Below are 17,703 nucleotides of genomic sequence, written 5' to 3' on the forward strand. Positions count from 1 at the left end.
AGCTCAGCTGCGGCTTTCCCTCCATCTCGAATCTCTACAGTGACTGTGTCACTTTTGGGCAGTCGCATAATTAATCGTAAGCTACGAAGGCAAAAAGGGCCCGGCAGATACCTTATCCCCAAAAAAACCCTCAGCCCCTCTTTCTGATCAACAAATACCATTTGATAACAAACACTCATATCGCCCCCTTTTGTCTTTTATAAATCATGGCTGACGCCGATCTTGAAGAGGTAAGTGAGAACACTGTACACAAAGAAAAATAATCCGATTACCATATATCTCAAACCCTTCCAACCCCACCACTCCATCATGTAGTCCCTCCCTCCAGCGCTATACCACGAACGAGAAAAAAAGAACAAAGTACATCTCAAAACTCACACGAAATGCACTAAACCCAGATCCGCCGCGCGCGCATGGCGCAACTGCGCCAACAGCAAGGAGGCAGCAAGAGCGGAGGTGGTGGTGGTGGTGGTGGCGGTGAAGGACCATCAGACGAGCAGAAACAACAGGGTACATATCTCCAATCTCTTGAACCCTCCCTCCCTGCCCCTGGACCTGGTTCCCGCGACAAGATCTGTCGCCATGCAGGATGAAGAGAGGATCCCGCCGCTACATAGGCAGAGCCCGAGAAGGATGAGCTGCGAAACAGCTGCACCACACCCCACTGCAAAAGGCCACAGCGACTCAACAAGCAATTTCTTTCTGACCTTTCTCTGAACCCCAACAGCAGCGTCGGAAGCGCGCGCCTCAATGCTCTCCCAAATCCTCGAACCCGCCGCGGCAGACCGCCTGGGGCGTATCCGCCTCGTGAAAGCCTCTCGCGCCGAAGACGTCGAGAACCGGCTGATCATGCTTGCGCGCAGCGGGCAGCTGCGTCAGAAAGTCAACGAAGAACAGCTGAAAGATATCCTGGGCGCCGTGTCGGATCAGCAGAAGGAGCAGGAGACGGTCAAGGTGCAGAGACGAAAGGGGGGCTGGGATGATGATGATTTGGATGATTTGTTGAATGAGGATATATGATTGTTTGACTGAAGCCCTTTTTGCTGGTGCGTGGAAATGATGGCCATGGTTATGAAGGTGCATTCAGGACTCGGCGTTCCTCGGAATGAATGGGCGTGGCTCTTTGTGAGACTACAGGGCACAGATACGCATGGAGAGTAGTCGCATTTACAGCTTCCGGCAGAACTCCGTGTTTGGAAGAAGAGCGCGAATCGCTCAAGTCACAGACACACTAAAACATTGCAGACCAACGAGCGCAACCCGAAGAGAAGTCGATATTGGCGAAATGGGGGGTATTCTACAAAGCCTCGAAAACTCCGCCAAAAAAGGGTCTATCCGAGGCAAAGACAGCCCAGACTTCCCATGCAGTACAAGCCAAAAACAGAATCATGCGCCGCCGACGGCGCAATTTTGCATTTCCCTTCGTTACAGACGTGATCTTTTTATGCCTCCGAACATATTATTAGTAGTGGTAAAGTGGTAAAATCGCAAGGTTGTCGTCCTTGCTGACAGTGCGAGAAGTGAAGTGGGAATGTTTCCAATCAGTCAAAAGCCCCAGGGATCGTAGAGACTGGGCTGATATGCTCAGGCTCAGGGGGTGATGATTCGGTGTGGTCGGCGGTTGAAGTAGCTTCGCCGTCTTGTTCTGTGTCATTCGCAGGCGCTGGTAACGTTGCTGATCCAGCCTGACTCGTTTGAGACTTTGGAGTAACAGGCCCATCGAGATCCGCGTAAGTCTCGCTTGCTGCAGCTGTCGGGGTAGTAGGCGCTTCGTGGGTTTCCTGGATCGCGGATCGCGCTTCGGAAAAGTCCGCCTCGTCGCTGTCGAAAACGCTCTCATGCAGCACATGCGAGTCCGAATTTGTTTGGATGCGCAGATCGCTCGGTGGCTTTCTCGTGCCTTCGGCGCCGCCAATGGTTGAGTGGTCTTTCGAGGTTCGTGCGGTGGGCGAAGAGTCAGAGCTGGTGCTGGTCCTTCGGAGCAGCATTCCCTGACCGCGACGCTGGGGGACGATAGGGCTATCGTTTCTTGCAGGTGTGGCAGGAACCACTCCTCCACCGAGACGTGCCCAGAACATCTTTTCGCGCAGTCTCACACTTTCCTCCCAAGCACCAGTGAGGTCCTCGTTGGTCTTGGCTCGCCAGAGACCATCACGGACCATCCTCAAGAAACTCATGAAATCGCAAGTTGCACGGACACGGCCCAGACAATATTCACACAAGGGATATCGCTGTGCACTGTCGTCTTCGCTCGTGCGAAAGCGATGTCGTCGGGCATGAGCCTCGGTGCGACGCGACTCGCCGCAGAGCGAGCATGCGTATACAGCATTGTAGAAACGTGACTGTGGGATGAAGGGCTCCACGACCAGCGTACCCGCAGTTATAGCACCTATCACCGTGCGCCGTGCTAGCCATGACAGTCCAGGAGCAAGGTCCAGTCGCAGTGCCGGCTCAACGTCCTCGACGAGGCAACGCTTGTAGAATTTGTTGTCTTTCAATGGTGGCAGATTACTTATAAAGCCAGTGTCTCGCGGCGAAGCTGCTACTCCAGAACTAAAGGAGCCAGGTACATTCGGAGACGAAGAAGCCAGAGGGGCAGAAGAGTTTGAAGCATTGCCGTTGGCGAATCCGACACCTGAGGAGTCACGGGAATGCGCCGGCACTGCTGCTCGAGAGGTCTTCAGAAATTCGGCAAAATCGTTGTAAGCCTGCACATCGATGCGCATGACTGGAGTGATGAGATGTGAAAATCGAAGGGGCTGGTCGGGAGAATAGTCGTTGAAGGCAGGAGCATTAGGAGAGAGCGGGAAATTGTCGAACAGATGGCTCATCTTGCCTGCCGTTTCGGGGCCAGGAGTAGACGGTGCGGTCGAAGAGCGAGGCACAGTATCAGGATCGTCTTGGTCGGAGCTCATTCTCTCCATGACGTTCTTAAGATCAGCCAGCTGTTCTTGTTGCGAAGCCAGGAGAAGTTCGGTATCGTTGAGTTGTGACCTGAGCTGGGCGTTCTTGCGTTCTGTGGCCTCGCTTTCTTTTCTTGCAGCAGCGACCATCTGTTGTTTGGAATGTTAGTAAGGCGCCAGGAAAGCAGAAGACGGAGTTGATGTACAGTATTGGCCTCTTCGAACAAGGCACTCGTGAGAGTCTCGAGCTCGACCTCCATTTCCTTCCTACCCTTTTCGGCCGTGTCCTTTTGCTTGAGCGTCTCGGAAAGCTCTTCGCGCATCTCCTTTATCGTCTTGTCCGAGTCGGCTTTCTTGATCAGTATCCCCGTGGTGATCATTCTCAAATAGCGTTCGCACTTTGCCTCAGCTTCGACCAGTCTGCGTTTGGTGGTTTCGAGCTCGTGCCGTGTCTGCTGCAACATATCATCAAGGCTGGTTTGGTGATTGATCGCATTGATCAGTTTAGTGCTCAGCAGCGCGACCTCGTTACTCAGATCGGGGTGCTGTGAGTCTGATGGCGGTGGTCGGGGCGACGGGCTTGGTGTACGAGGATCTGGTAAGGTGTTGAGGTCGCCGCTGTCTAAGTGCATCCTTCCGCGAGGCGGCGTCCCTAACAAGGCCACTTTGGGCAGGTGCGATGCCGATTTGGCCTTGATCAAGGTATTGGCCATGTTGGCCATGTTCTACCTTGGATCGCTTACTGAAGAGGGGCGTGGAGGAGTTGTAGTGGTAGCAGTAGGAGTTAGTGCTTCTTTGACGGACGATATGTCGCCAACGAGTTCACGAGAGCCCCAGAATGGGCGATGTTTGGTGGTGGCTGGAAGTTATGGTCGTGACTGCCAATTGCGGGCTGGAAAGTGAAGGTTTGCCGCTATCAGTGATCCGGACCTGGAAAGAGAATACTAGTAATTGAAGTTGTCTAGACTCGCCATCAATTGCGACAAGTGAGAACGGAGTCAAGTGTAATTAAGAATCTTATGGCAATATAGAAGGACAAGAAAACAAAAATGAAAGACACCAAAGTAGAAGTAAAGGTCGTCGAACGATCTGGCGCCGTAAGGTCGAGATACCCTCCGGCTTAGGGTACAGCAGGTGCAGACGGGATGCATTACTCAAGCGACAGCGGCGCATCCAAGATGACACGGGAGATGATGTAGTGCTCTTGGCACAATGTGGCCCAACCAGGAAGCACAGAAGGCTCAAAGTGTCCAGGCCTGGTACTTTCAACGGTGCCTCGAGGTACAGCCGCTGTCAACAGTTCCTTGAAGCCTTCCACCTCTCCCGCTGCGCCGGCATTTCCGAGCCAGTGAAACTCGTACCTGCATCTCTTCTATCCATTGGTATAGCGAAGATGTATGCTACTGATGGCGACATAAATCTTACTGCACCCTTTGCATACCGGAGTACCGAAGGAGACCCGTGGTAGCCCTCCTGGAGATAGACTATACCGTACTGCTGTTTGGACGGCTTCGTTTAAACGAACATGTCCTATTTCGGCACTAATAACGCGATTCATGCTTTCTTTTCCTACAGTTTTCTTTTTTTTTCCTATTCGCTATACTGCTCGACTATACAAGTACATACAGTACAAGTCGGCGTTAATCTGAGACACCAATATACTATGCGGGAGATCTGGTTGTCATAGCACTCAGCTGATGCTGCTTGCGCACTGCAAGTTATAAATAGCCCTGTCGTATCGTGTCTATATCCAACTCTTGGGCTTGCGTCTATGAGTGGCTTAGAACGAGAAGCGAAGCGTATCTATGCCCCAGTCTTTCGACTAACGCCGTCGTCCGTGACGACAGTGTGTACACGACATGGAAACTTGGGACGTACATTGAACACATGGCATGTGAGTCGATCCTCATGGCAGAGCGCATCCAATCCCCCTGTGTTTCACACGTGGGTACACTTTACTTGATGGACAATGGTATATATGTTACCGCTCGTCGATTGATCATCAGGCTGTTACACATTTCATTGCACCGCTTACCCTGCCATGTTGGATCGCCTTCCTCTCAATAAAGACTGGGGCTTAGAAACCTGCCCGCCGGTGAGTGGGGATGGAATGCTTAGACAGAGGGAGCCATATTGTCAATTCGACCACGCGCTGTTGCTCTGCGAGAAAGGCTAACGGACAGATCCGAGTATTGCACGACACTATATGGAAAGATTCCATTCCTGGCTTCAAATAATTAATGGCGTGCCAGAACCACAAAAACGCCTGTTGCCCTTGGCGTCTTTCTTATGGTGGCCGTGGGGAGATGGTATGCACATCAGAGTTTGGAAAGTCACCAGCAGGAGTAGATGATTTTCTTCTCGGATGGTCAAGGCGGATCCTTTCAGGCGGAGCTTACACCAGCCAATTGGTCGCAAAAGATGCCACGAGAACACAATACAGCTAAGCTGGCTTGGCAAACTCTCTGTAGCTAATCACACTTTGAGCATATCCGGTGAGCACTTGTCGCTGCCAGATATAGTTCCAATCAAGGAATTCAAAGGTGCAGTGAGACCCAAAAGTATGTCGGCAGTATCTATCTAACAGTATCTCCTTGGGAAATCGAGGGTACCGCTAGCGAAAAGACTGCTGCTTCGGTCTGGGCACTCGTAAATGGTCAATTTGCTGTAGAGCAATGGAGCAATTGAAGATAAGGTGAGCGCCGTGAGATTGAAGAAGAGAAGAGAGAGAAGAGACGGGCAGCTTTAAACGCTGCAAAACGCATTTCTTCGCTCGGAGCCAAACCGGGCCGGTACCTTAGTTTGCTGAAAGAAGCAGAAAAGGCCCTAAGCCCTGCGTCTTGGCGTCCTACATCCATTGTCGAAAAGTTGCCAGAAACGCCCGCAAGCCATACTTGACGAGTTGATTGCGACATATACCACTGTGCGAGCATGAACTCTGGACAAAGAACTGCGAGACGGCTAGCCGTGGGATCGAGTATGTCTGAAAGTGAACGTCTGGCTGTCGGATCTTGTCTAATCTGGTGGAAATCACAGGCTGGCCCACGCCAGATTCGGTCTGCAAATCATGCCTAGCACAACTTTCTCCTTCCATGTCACTGGCCGCTTCTCAGCTACGGACAGCTGCCAGTGCAGCGACAGCAGCATCGACTTTGGAGAGCACTTCCTCAACTAGCACCACTGTCGAATCATCACAGGGCCCGGTGGCGCAACAAGCGTATCAACTACGAGCCTCCGTCGTTCTTTCTCGTCCGCCGGTCCTGACCCGCGCTCTACACCCCTTCGAGAAGGCCTTTTTTCTCTACCAGCGACGATTGAACGAGCGCCTGGCCCTCCCATTCACAAGATATTTCTACTACAAGAAAGGCACACCCGCGGACCGCGACTGGAAGCGAAAACAGAAGCAACGACTGACACCCGCCCGTGATATTGGTGTCTACAATGCTTACGGAGAGCATGGATGGAACGACGAGCTGCTTGTGGGCGACCGGACGAGCGAGCCTGAGGAGCAGATCGAGGCTCTCATCAGGGATGCTGAAGGAGGAGACGTCAAGGAGGGTGAGGGACAGAAGAGGGACACTTCGCAAGACATCGCCGTGCAACGACCGCTGCCCAGGCTCACGGAAGCGGATGAGAAAAACGACCAGACCAGCCTGAACAGAAAGCTCGACATGAGTCTGTACCTGATGGTCAAGAACAAGGACGGCAGATGGAGGTTCCCGGAAGACTTGGTTCAGGGCAAGGAGGGTCTTCACCAGGTCAGTACCCAAAGATTACCAGTCCTTAAGACAGCAGATATTGACAAAGCATACAGGCAGCCGAGCGAGTTATCGTGCAGGCAGGTGGGATCAACATGAACACCTGGGTCGTCGGCAATGCACCCATCGGCCTCTACTCCTTCAACTACCCCAAGACCATCACGAACGCGGCCGCCAAGGTGGAAGAGCTGGGTCAAAAGGTCTTCTTCATGAAGGCGCGCATCATGGCGGGCCAGGCGAGCCTGTCAGACAACCAATTCGGTGACACCGAGTACAAGTGGTTGACCAAGCCCGAGATCGAGGAGACCGTCTCGCCCAGATACTGGAGCTCCATCAGGAACATGTTGGCGGAGAGGTGAAGAGCAAAAAGAAAAGCAGAAGACGGGGCAGATGGGCATATTCACGCGCCTGCGGTCAGTGAGGATCTATCTTGTACAATAGCGCTTGTGGGAGACAACGGAGGATATTCAGAGTGTAAAGTAACATTATCTATTACGCGCCAACCTCGACATTTCAGAGTAGGCATTGGGTATCAATTATTTGCATTCGTCATTTTCGTTGTTGTGCTTGTGTGCTTCTCGCTGCGTCTCCTCGCCTCCTGCTATCTTCTTCCTCACTTCAAAGTGCGCTTCTGGCCGTCGACGACAGGGGGTTTGCTGCCACCTGACGACTTGGCAGCCATGCTCTTACCACACATGGGGCATGCGTTCTTCTGGTAAGCGCAGCGCTGGCAGTACTTCCGCCCGGCTTCGGTCTTGGTGTGACAACCATCGCAATTGCTGGCGTATGCGGCGTAGGGGTTTTTGGCACTCTTGCTTAGCAATTTACTCTGCGGGTGACAGTCAGTCAATGTGTTTCAGTAGGATGCCCATGCGCCGATATAGAGGCAAAGGCGACGGATTGGCAGTGTAGTTCAGACGTACTTTGCTCACACCATTGGTGCCCAAGGTCGCTCCTGCTTTCGCGCCGCCGCCTGTGCTCTTTGTCGTGTTGCTGCTCGAACTGGCTGCGTAGTATGAATCCGCCCTTTTCTTCACGCCGGGAGTGGCGAGCGTGGTCGTCTTGACCAGCTTCTGGCATTTTGCGCAAACCATTCTTCCGATGATTGGATTATGGTAGCGCTACGACTTGTGTCCGAGTTGGGGACTTGGGGCACGGTTTGTATAGTATGTGGAGCTTACACTCGTGCAGCGTGGACTAAGTTGAGTAATCCCGGAGCATCGACTTTGTCAATCCAGAGTATGATCCCGAACCCTCTGTGTTGGACATTGGTATTGACAGATTGCAACAACAATCAGTCGTAATGAAGCACCGAAAGGTTACGAACGCAAGTCGTGCCTGCCTTATCGGTAATACAACTACCTACAATAACCCAGCTGTGTAAGTCAACCTGGAAGGTGCCAAATGTCATTGCATCACATTTCCACAGTGCTGAAGGCACGAAGCCAGGCATCATTTTAAGCTTCTCCACACGATGGCGCGCAAGCAGCTGAAGTCCTAGAACAAAACCAGAGGACCGTGCAAGGGTTCGTAGGGAGAAATAATAATACTGCACAGTCGTCGCACGGAGGTAAAGCAATCCGACACGGTTCGGACGGGGTCACCATCTCCTTGTTGGCCATGTCGGCCATCTTGAAACGACCGTCCGGTGCCAAGAGGACATAGGAAGTTGACCCTGTCGCGCGCGTACTCCATGGCTACCTTAGGCTGCATGCCATATAGCAAAGCATTGTAGAATATCACAAAGTAACATGTTGCTACCGCATCGTTGTTCCCCTAACTTACTGTAGTTCGATAAGAGAACTCAAAGGGAAGATTATCACTTTGTATCCTCGCTCGTTTCTATCCTGCTGCCAGTTCGACGCGAATCTGTTTCGCGAATACATCGCACCGGGCAGGCAGTGCTTCCAAGCGGCTTGTCATCCCATGCTACTGCTACGTGTGTGCTCTCTATCCTGCGCTAATTCCCCGATTCCCTTCCATAACAAATTCCGGCTGCCCACCCAAAATATTGGACGTGTCCAACCCAGCGCGACAACTCATCTACCATTATACGGTCATCTCGCTAACACTGCTTGACAAGCAGCCCTTGCAATACGATTAGGAGCGCAGTAAGTGTTGTAACAACACACTGCAAGCGCAGTCATCCTCGTACAGCTTCGAGGTTGCATACCTGCCGCATTTCATTACTCAGGAGCCCTCTCGAATCGATCAATCTGAGTTTGAAATCATACTGTCCGGTGCCTTACCTGGACCACAGCCTGGCTGTTCTGCCGTATCGCGTCGCCCTTTCTGGTGCATCTGCCTTCGCCTCGAGAGCTGGATCGCAACAATTAACCACCCGTTGCTGACATGGCCGGGAGACCTCACGGTCAACCCCCGTTTCAAGCAACAATGACTTGTTGTTAGATTTGGACGATCAACCTATTTATAATTCCGGCCAACGGTCCCACCTTGATGATGACACGCTCCTCTTTGATCACAATGAATCCGCGAACCATGCCACGGGCGCTCCTGCCACAGCTACCTACGATCACTTCCTGGGTGCTGCTTCGAATCAGTCCCTACCCGGCGGGCCAGGCGCTCCTGCCGCTGGCATTTCCATGCCCGCTCACTCACGCTCTTATTCGCAGACCAACGACCTGAACAACTACCAACGATACTCGGATTTGGATGATCTCGAAGACGACCAGGACGCGAATGGCTATTATGCAGCCAGTGGCATCGATGATGAGCACTTGCCCGGGTTGAGCGATGGGAGATTGAGAGGACATGGTCACAATCGCAACAGTATCCTGAGCTTAGGAGGAGGATTCATGGGACGTGCAAAGAACATGCTCGGTATGGCTCCAGGCTACTCGGAGATGGACCTTCCCTTGACCGAGGCGGGCGCACGATCAACCGTCATCGCAAGTGGTGGTGTCGACACCCTTCCTGAGCGACCTGCGCCTAAGAAGAGCACCCCCGGCGCACAATTCAAATTTGGTTTCGGCAGGAACTCAGCTGATCCCGCCGCAGCCGGTCCGCGCATCATTCATCTCAACAACCCTCCAGCCAATGCTGCTAACAAGTGGGCGGACAACCACGTCTCCACCGCAAAGTACAACTTTGCTACCTTCCTGCCAAAGTTCTTGTTCGAGCAATTCTCGAAATATGCGAATTTGTTCTTCTTGTTCACTGCCATTCTCCAGCAGATCCCCAACGTTTCGCCCACCAGTCGTTACACCACCATTGTACCCCTTGGTATCGTGCTCCTCGTCTCTGCCGCAAAAGAATTGATCGAGGACTCTCGAAGAAAATCTCAAGACAGGCAGCTCAACACCTCAAAGGGTCGTATCCTCAAAGGCTCTACCTTTCAAGATGCCAAATGGATAGACATAGCAGTCGGAGATGTCGTGCGTGTCGAGTCGGAGGAGTCCTTCCCCGCCGATCTTGTTCTCCTGGCTAGTTCGGAGCCTGAAGGTTTGTGTTATATCGAAACTGCCAACCTTGATGGCGAGACAAATCTCAAAATCAAGCAAGCAATCCCTGAGACGGCCAATATTGTCAGTCCGGCAGACTTGAGCAGACTGAATGGTAGGATCCGCTCTGAGCAACCTAACAGCAGTCTGTACACGTATGAGGCAACCTTGACCATGCAGACTGGTGGGGGTGAGAAGGAGCTCCCGCTCAATCCGGAACAACTCCTTCTGCGTGGTGCGACTCTCCGCAATACCCCATGGATCCACGGAATCGTCGTGTTCACTGGCCACGAGACGAAACTTATGCGCAACGCCACAGCCACTCCCATCAAGAAGACCGCTGTGGAACGACTCGTCAATGTGCAGATCCTCATGCTCGGAGGTATCTTGGTGGTCCTGAGTGTTATCGGCTCAATAGGCGATCTGGTCGTCCGTGCCACTTCGGCTAGAAAACTCTGGTACTTGGACTATGGCAACGTGAATGGCGCCAAACAATTCTTCAGCGACTTCTTCACCAACTGGGTGCTGTATTCGAATTTGGTGCCCATCTCTCTTTTCGTCACCCTGGAGATTATCAAATATTGGCAAGCCATACTCATCAGCTCAGATCTCGACATTTACTATGACAAAACAGACACAGCCGCAAATTGTAGAACCTCGTCACTGGTGGAAGAACTTGGCCAAGTCGAGTACATATTCTCCGACAAGACTGGCACTCTAACGTGTAACATGATGGAGTTCAAACAATGCTCTATCGGAGGGATACAGTATGCCGACGACGTGCCTGAAGAGCGAAGAGCAACCGGATACGACAGCGAAATGGGTATCTTCGATTTTGTCAAACTGGAACAGAATCGACGCAGTCATGCTACTGCTCCGCAGATTCACCACTTCTTGACCCTACTTTCGACGTGTCATACTGTTATACCCGAGACCAACGCTAGCAAGCCAGGCAAGATCAAGTATCAGGCAGCTTCTCCCGATGAGGGAGCCCTTGTCGAAGGCGCTGTCACCCTGGGCTACAAATTCATCGCAAGAAAGCCTCGCTCTGTCATGATCATGATGGGAGATCAGGAGGCAGAGTACGAATTGTTAGCAGTGTGCGAGTTCAATTCCACCAGGAAGAGAATGTCCACAATTTTCAGATGTCCCGATGGAAAGATTAGGTGCTATTGCAAGGGAGCGGACACGGTCATTCTAGAACGTCTCAGCGGCAACAACGCGACCGTGGAAGCTACCCTTCAGCATCTGGAGGAGTATGCTGCCGAGGGTCTACGTACCTTGTGTCTTGCTATGCGTGAAGTCCCCGAGCAGGAGTTCAAGGAATGGCAAAGAGTCTTCAACGACGCTGCGACGACTGTCGGCGGCAATCGAGCAGACGAACTTGACAAGGCCGCGGAGTTGATCGAACACGACTTTACACTTTTGGGAGCCACCGCAATTGAGGATAAGCTTCAGGACGGCGTCCCAGATACCATTCACACTCTGCAATCCGCCGGAATCAAGGTATGGGTGTTGACTGGAGACAGACAGGAGACCGCCATCAACATCGGTATGAGTTGTAAACTGATCAGTGAGGACATGAGTCTTTTGATTGTGAACGAAGAAAGTGCCGAAGCGACAAGAGACAATCTACAGAAGAAGCTCAGCGCTATCCAGAGTCAAAATGCTGGTGGCATGGCCATGGAGGCCCTCGCTCTTGTCATTGATGGCAAGTCCTTGACGTACGCTCTTGAAAAGGATCTCGAGAAGATGTTTCTGGATCTGGCAGTAATGTGCAAAGCAGTCATATGCTGGTGAGTATCTCTTATTGTTTCCTCTTCTTCTTCAACATCTGCTTACAACATATCAGTCGTGTGTCTCCACTGCAGAAAGCCCTCGTTGTGAAGCTTGTCAAGCGTCATCTTAAAGCCATCTTGTTGGCCATTGGCGACGGAGCGAACGACGTTTCCATGATCCAAGCCGCCCACATCGGCATCGGTATATCTGGTGTTGAAGGATTGCAAGCCGCTCGTTCCGCCGATGTCGCCATTGCCCAATTCCGTTTCCTCCGCAAGCTGCTATTGGTGCATGGATCCTGGTCGTATCAACGAGTTTCGAAAATGATCCTGTATTTCTATTACAAGAACACCGCTCTATTCATGACGCAATTCTGGTACTCTTTCCAGAATCAGTTTTCTGGAGAAGTCATCTTCGAATCATGGACGATGAGTTTCTACAACGTCCTGTTCACGGTCTTGCCCCCCTTCGTACTTGGAATCTTTGATCAATATGTCTCGGCGCGTTTACTGGATCGCTATCCTCAACTTTACCAACTCAGTCAAAAAGGTGTCTTCTTCAAGATGCACTCTTTCTTTGCGTGGGTTGCGAACGGTTTCTACCATTCTCTCATTCTTTACTTTGTCGCAGAGCTCATCTGGCTATGGGACCTGCGACAAGGTGATGGTAAGGTGGCGGGCCACTGGGTTTGGGGTACAGGTCTATATACTGCTGGCCTGATCACCACCTTGGGAAAGGCAGCGCTCATCACCAACATCTGGACCAAGTACAGTGTTCTAGCTATTCCCGGAAGTTTGGCGATTTGGTTCATCTTCCTCCCCATCTACGCTACTGTAGCCCCCAAGCTTGGCTTCAGTATGGAGTATCATGGCGTACTGCCGAGACTTCTCGGTAGTCCAGTGTTTTGGCTCATGATCACCGTGCTTCCAGTCCTTTGTCTTCTGAGAGATTTTGCATGGAAGTATGCCAAAAGGATGTACTATCCACAAGCATACCACCATGTCCAAGAGATCCAGAAGTACAATATCCAGGACTACAGACCACGGTACGTATCAATTCTATTAATGCCTGTACGTGCATCTGCTAATACGAGATCAGGATGGAGCAATTCCAAAAGGCCATCAGAAAAGTGCGCCAAGTACAGCGTATGCGTAAGCAACGCGGGTATGCTTTCTCACAAACAGATGAGTCTCAAGCAAGAGTGCTGCAAGCTTATGATACGACGAGAGAGAGAGGTAGATACGGAGAGATGGCAAGTAGCAGGAAGTAGAAAGAGGATTGAATGCAACTATTTTTTGTATATGACACGAAAAGAAAAACATGTATTGTAGCCGCATCAAGCAGCGCCTAGCGGATTAGCAAGACCTTTGAATAGAAAGACTGGATCTTGAATGAGCCCGGAGTGCCGACTTCCTATATCTATCTCACCTTATATGAGGCGTTTCGACCTTGCACTGGGGTTCACGTACTTGCCTTCGCAACGCAAGCGTCAATCATGACACCACAATCTCAGAGCAGCACTTCTCTCTCGAAAATAAGCAGATTTTTGGATCCTGGACCATGATGACTATCATCGATTGCAGCAGCGGATGTTAGATGGACGTCTTGATGTTACAAGCTGCCTGGCTTTACTTTTCTCGGTAATCTTCACTTTCAGTCATTTACTCGGAGTGCTCATAATATCTGGACCGATCCTTGCGTATTGTTACGGTTGCAGTCAACGATCAAATTATTATTCACGGGCTCAGCATCCAAGCATAAGCACCCTACGGTCCTAAGCCACTCTTTCCTTGTGCCTCTACAGCTAATGTTACGACTCAACGGAAGAAAGCCCTCAGCGCGCACTTTCCCATTTCATTTGATGTGTCCTTGCTTGACGCAAGGCTTTGACATATAAAAGCATTGCCCTCTCCCTACCTCAACCCTATCATTTCGTTCCTACACCGTTATCAGCAGCGGGAAGGTTTGCCCTCATTGTACATGTTATTCGACATATGAGACGAGGGCATTGCTCATCATCACAAAACGCACTTCCTGGAAATTTAGCTTGACTCAATTGCTTCTTCATTCACTGCTGATTAGCACAAGTCATTGATGTAAACAAGACATGCCACGGCCCATTTTCCGCCGGTATCCGCCTGACTACGGTCAAACAATCGACCTGACTACTTCTGCCACTCAAGGTGTTACTGCTGGATCCAACCATAATGTCACCTACAGAAACCCGGAAAGACCTCATAGAAACAATCACCCTTCCATATCACATATGCAGCGACAGCACCATTACTCATCCCCAAGTGGGCGCCTCAATGCGGCACCAAGATTACCCATGGCCGCGAACGATTATCGCCCTCAGGACATTAATAGCAGAGGAGCAGCTGCAGCCTTCGCCTCAAGAAAGCGCACTCAACAGGGCCTGGAGTCTGCACATCGTGGAAGGGCGCCAAAGCGTAGTCGTCAACTTGATAATTCAAATCAGACTAATGGTTTTGGTGATCCCCGGGGACCTCAGCAGATGTTGCTCGCGGAACAAGATATCGTAGAGATATCATCAGATGAGTACGAGCATGACGATAATGGTCCATTCAACCGTGAGGGCAACATGCGTGAGCCAGGCTACCAGATTCAGTCTTACTACCAGATGTCTGACAGTGCAGCTGGGGTCAGATATGATAGACCACGCGGGGCTTTTATTAATCAAAAATATGAAGCATCACTTTCGGACGGCCACGGTGAAATGCTGAGGCGTTTCATTGATGACGACTCTGCTGCTGGTTCAACTCATCTTGGAACCGCACTTATGGCACCACCATTGATCAGAAATCGCGCTGGACAAGGTCCCTTTACGCAGACCGCGCCAGGATCTGATCCAATCAGAAGTGGTAGGCAGCCAAATTTTCCTCCAGTAAGACCTAGTCTCCAGCCGGACGCTGAGATCGTGGATAGACCGCAACATAGCACAGTACCCTTGCCCGTTGTCCGAGATCGTCCTTCGTCACTTGGCCGTTCCCTTCTGACGAAGAGTATGCCAACGCCGTTCGTTGAAGAAAGCGAGTCCGAACAAGGAGCAAGAAGCCCCATCCAACACATTCAATACTACGAAGGTCCCATTAGCGGAGGTGCTTCAGACCTTTTCGTTGACAACGATCGACGCAGTTCACTCCATTCTTCGGAGACTTTGCCGCTGCACTCCATGCCAATACGGAACTATTCTGACAAAACTGAAATGCGTCAGCCTAGTGATAAAGCAAGTAACCATGACGTCGAAGTACGGCCTATAGGGGATTCTCCATATGTAGGCGATCCTCGCAGAACTATGCAGCAACAGAACGCCGATGTATGTCCTCAAGTTCCAGCAGCTCCTCTTAACAGACCAGATGGAGTATTCCAGGTTCGATCCCAAGCGGGGTTGGACCTTGACTTTCCTCGCCAGCCACCAGAAGAAACATCACTGCCACTTGTTTTCTCACCAATAGGCCCTGTGGCTCAAATTGAGGCTCCTACTGCGATCATGACAACAGGTCCAACCGCACCATGGGGTCAGGATAACGTTCACTCTCAAAGTGCGAATATCCACAGGAATCTGCAGGAAGGAGATCCGTACGGCGCATTGCATGATGAGAGACATTACATCCAAGAAACTCCAAGCATGATCCTTAATAGACAACAGAGGAATTCTAGGATCGCTCGAGAGCTGGCCAAAAGTCAACAAGACCGGGCATACGATGCACGTACTGCTAGAGACGATAATTACAGTGTCGAGATGGCATCATACGCCAAATCGGAACAACTACGAGAAAAGAGACAATTCGCGAAGTGCAATTCAGTCGAAGAGCAACGGCTCCGTATCCATGCGAGCTTAGGAAATGGAAGGTCAGCAAGCGTGAATCCTCACTCAAAGAGGACTGTTGATTGCAGCTACCTCTCGAATCCAATAGAGCATTCAGGACTTCGAGCTGTCCCAGCACCGCTGACTCCAGCGACCGAAACACAGGGACCGAAACCACCTCAAGAACAGCTCGAGAGCGATTGCCTATTTTCACCAGACCAGATCGCAGCCTTTGAGATTACCGAGCTTGATCTCAAGATCTGCGACTGGAAGGACAGATTGAGCATGAGCTGGAAAGATACACGGGAACTCACCAAGAAGATGACGAGTGAAGATCATACTTTCGCTGAGATAAGGGCCCGCTACAAATTGACAAAATTGAAGATGACTCCATCAACACTGAATGCTGCTGTGGACCAGACAATCAGGACCGACCATCCAGGATTGCCTCACACGTTGCCACAGGAATTGACCGAATCAGGCTCTATCCATATATCTCAACTTGACAATCAAGCCACATCCGAGGTAGCAAAAACGACATCAACTACACTAATGCCTGCAGAGATTGCATTGAGAGAAAAGATTCAACTCGAGTACGAGGCTCGTCGCCTTGCAGAGATGGTTAACATCGAGAAAGAGAAGAGAAGAATGGCTGAGGAGCTCGGAACGGAGAGGGAACGACGCGAAGAAGCCGAAAGTAGAGCAGCAGAGCAGGCACAAGCTGCGAGAGAAGCACGTCTAAAGGCAGCCGCAGAAGAGAAAGCACGTATGAAGGCAGAACAGGAGGAGAGAAAGAAGCAGAATGAGCAGAGACTCGCACAAGCTGCGAGACATCGAGGCATCGAGGTTGGACGTGCCACCGGCACAGGGTTCTCTTTTCCACAATCCGATAGAGATGACACGGACAGTCTCGATATTCGCCCTGGACAGGGTGCCCATACCTCCAGATCGAAAACATGGAAGCAGCGCGACACCAATAATGATCAATCAGACGAAGAGAGCGAAAGAGCCATATCGTTCCAGAAGCCGAGGTATAAGCCGAAGAAGTTGAAGTCAGGGTCACAGCAGGAGATCGAACTCAACGCGAGAGGCTTCGCCACCCAGAGTGGCAAGACATGCCTTGACTTCAGGACTCTAGACGCATACATTAAGCAGACAGAGGATGAGGTGGACGATTCGTCTGAGGAGGAGCCACTGCCTGAGGAGATACTAGGAGAGGATCTCACATACCATATGTATCTGGTGAAGTACAAAAGCTGGTCAGGCGAAGAAGAACCCGACGACGACGAGGAGCATCCCGGACTCAGCCTTACATTAGGAGAATTTCCTTCGATGACATTGGCCAATGCTGCAGCCACGGACGAGATACTTCGTTACTCGGCCGGAGATCCAGGAATCGTCATCGACCAGAACAAGCCCTTCTCTTTCCATTCGTACCCTGGCAAAGACAATCTGTCGGTTCTGCAAGCCGACGTACCAAATGGTCATATCAAAGTCTGGGTAGTGCCAGACCTGCGGTCCAGATTTAGAGGGGAGCTCCCAAATCTGAGCAAGTCGGACTTCTACAGAAAGAGCGTGTATATCATCAAGGAGACTATTTTATCTTCCTTGCAGGACGAGGCCTCCACTGCCGAGGACGATACCGTGAACAAGGACAAAGACGGCGCCGCCGCCGAAACTAGACAGGGTGCAGTCCAGGAGGTAGGAGATATCTACACCAGGATGGATATCGCCAACAAGGTAGCGGCAGACAGATTTGTCGAGGCGACATTCACTCGCAATGCTCGAAGGATTGATGAGGTGAACGCCCAGATGACGTCTGCAAAATGGGATATGAATCAGGTACTAGAGGAATTGCGGCTGCAAGATCAGCTCTTTTGCATGGAGAAGCCTCTCAACAACGAACAGACAGTGAAGATTTGGGTTGAGGAGCGGAAGCTGAGTGGGCCTAGGAATTAAAGAGACGTTGATTA

The 17,703-nt window shown here is 51.2% G+C and overlaps 6 protein-coding genes across 7 annotated transcripts; 4 read left to right on the forward strand and 2 right to left on the reverse strand.

Moving 5' to 3' along the window:
- Positions 1–206: 206 nt before the first annotated feature.
- Positions 207–1,020, forward strand: AAFC00_004033 (uncharacterized protein; the record flags this gene model as incomplete). Its single annotated transcript, XM_069343605.1, has 3 exons — positions 207–230; positions 399–510; positions 728–1,020. 3 exons carry the CDS (start codon positions 207–209, stop codon positions 1,018–1,020), a joined length of 429 nt encoding a protein of 142 aa, XP_069202159.1.
- A 521-nt stretch (positions 1,021–1,541) lies between these two features.
- On the reverse strand, positions 1,542–3,625 carry AAFC00_004034 (uncharacterized protein; the record flags this gene model as incomplete). Of its 2 annotated transcripts, none has more annotated exons than XM_069343606.1 (2): positions 1,542–3,053; positions 3,110–3,625. In XM_069343606.1, 2 exons carry the CDS (start codon positions 3,623–3,625, stop codon positions 1,542–1,544), a joined length of 2,028 nt encoding a protein of 675 aa, XP_069202160.1. The 2 variants fall into 2 exon arrangements, with proteins under 2 accessions (XP_069202160.1, XP_069202161.1); XM_069343607.1 differs by having other exon boundaries at positions 3,110–3,616.
- A 2,209-nt stretch (positions 3,626–5,834) lies between these two features.
- On the forward strand, positions 5,835–7,020 carry AAFC00_004035 (mitochondrial 54S ribosomal protein mL46; the record flags this gene model as incomplete). Its single annotated transcript, XM_069343608.1, has 3 exons — positions 5,835–5,880; positions 5,940–6,661; positions 6,718–7,020. The coding sequence occupies 3 exons, from the start codon at positions 5,835–5,837 to the stop codon at positions 7,018–7,020; spliced, it is 1,071 nt and encodes a 356-aa protein (XP_069202162.1).
- Positions 7,021–7,274: 254 nt separating this feature from the next.
- On the reverse strand, positions 7,275–7,755 carry AAFC00_004036 (uncharacterized protein; the record flags this gene model as incomplete). The annotated part of the gene is made up of 2 exons (XM_069343609.1): positions 7,275–7,490; positions 7,585–7,755. The coding sequence occupies 2 exons, from the start codon at positions 7,753–7,755 to the stop codon at positions 7,275–7,277; spliced, it is 387 nt and encodes a 128-aa protein (XP_069202163.1).
- Positions 7,756–9,264: 1,509 nt separating this feature from the next.
- Positions 9,265–13,171, forward strand: AAFC00_004037 (uncharacterized protein; the record flags this gene model as incomplete). Its single annotated transcript, XM_069348431.1, has 3 exons — positions 9,265–11,918; positions 11,975–12,946; positions 13,000–13,171. The coding sequence occupies 3 exons, from the start codon at positions 9,265–9,267 to the stop codon at positions 13,169–13,171; spliced, it is 3,798 nt and encodes a 1,265-aa protein (XP_069202164.1).
- Positions 13,172–14,167: 996 nt separating this feature from the next.
- AAFC00_004038 (uncharacterized protein) lies at positions 14,168–17,689 on the forward strand (the record flags this gene model as incomplete). The annotated part of the gene is made up of 1 exon (XM_069343610.1): positions 14,168–17,689. One exon carries the CDS (start codon positions 14,168–14,170, stop codon positions 17,687–17,689), a length of 3,522 nt encoding a protein of 1,173 aa, XP_069202165.1.
- Between the last annotated feature and the right edge of the window lie 14 nt (positions 17,690–17,703).

This window comes from Neodothiora populina (assembly GCF_041146345.1).
Source record: "Neodothiora populina strain CPC 39397 chromosome Unknown canker_contig_17, whole genome shotgun sequence".
NCBI classification, from domain to species: Eukaryota; Fungi; Ascomycota; class Dothideomycetes; order Dothideales; family Dothioraceae; genus Neodothiora; species Neodothiora populina.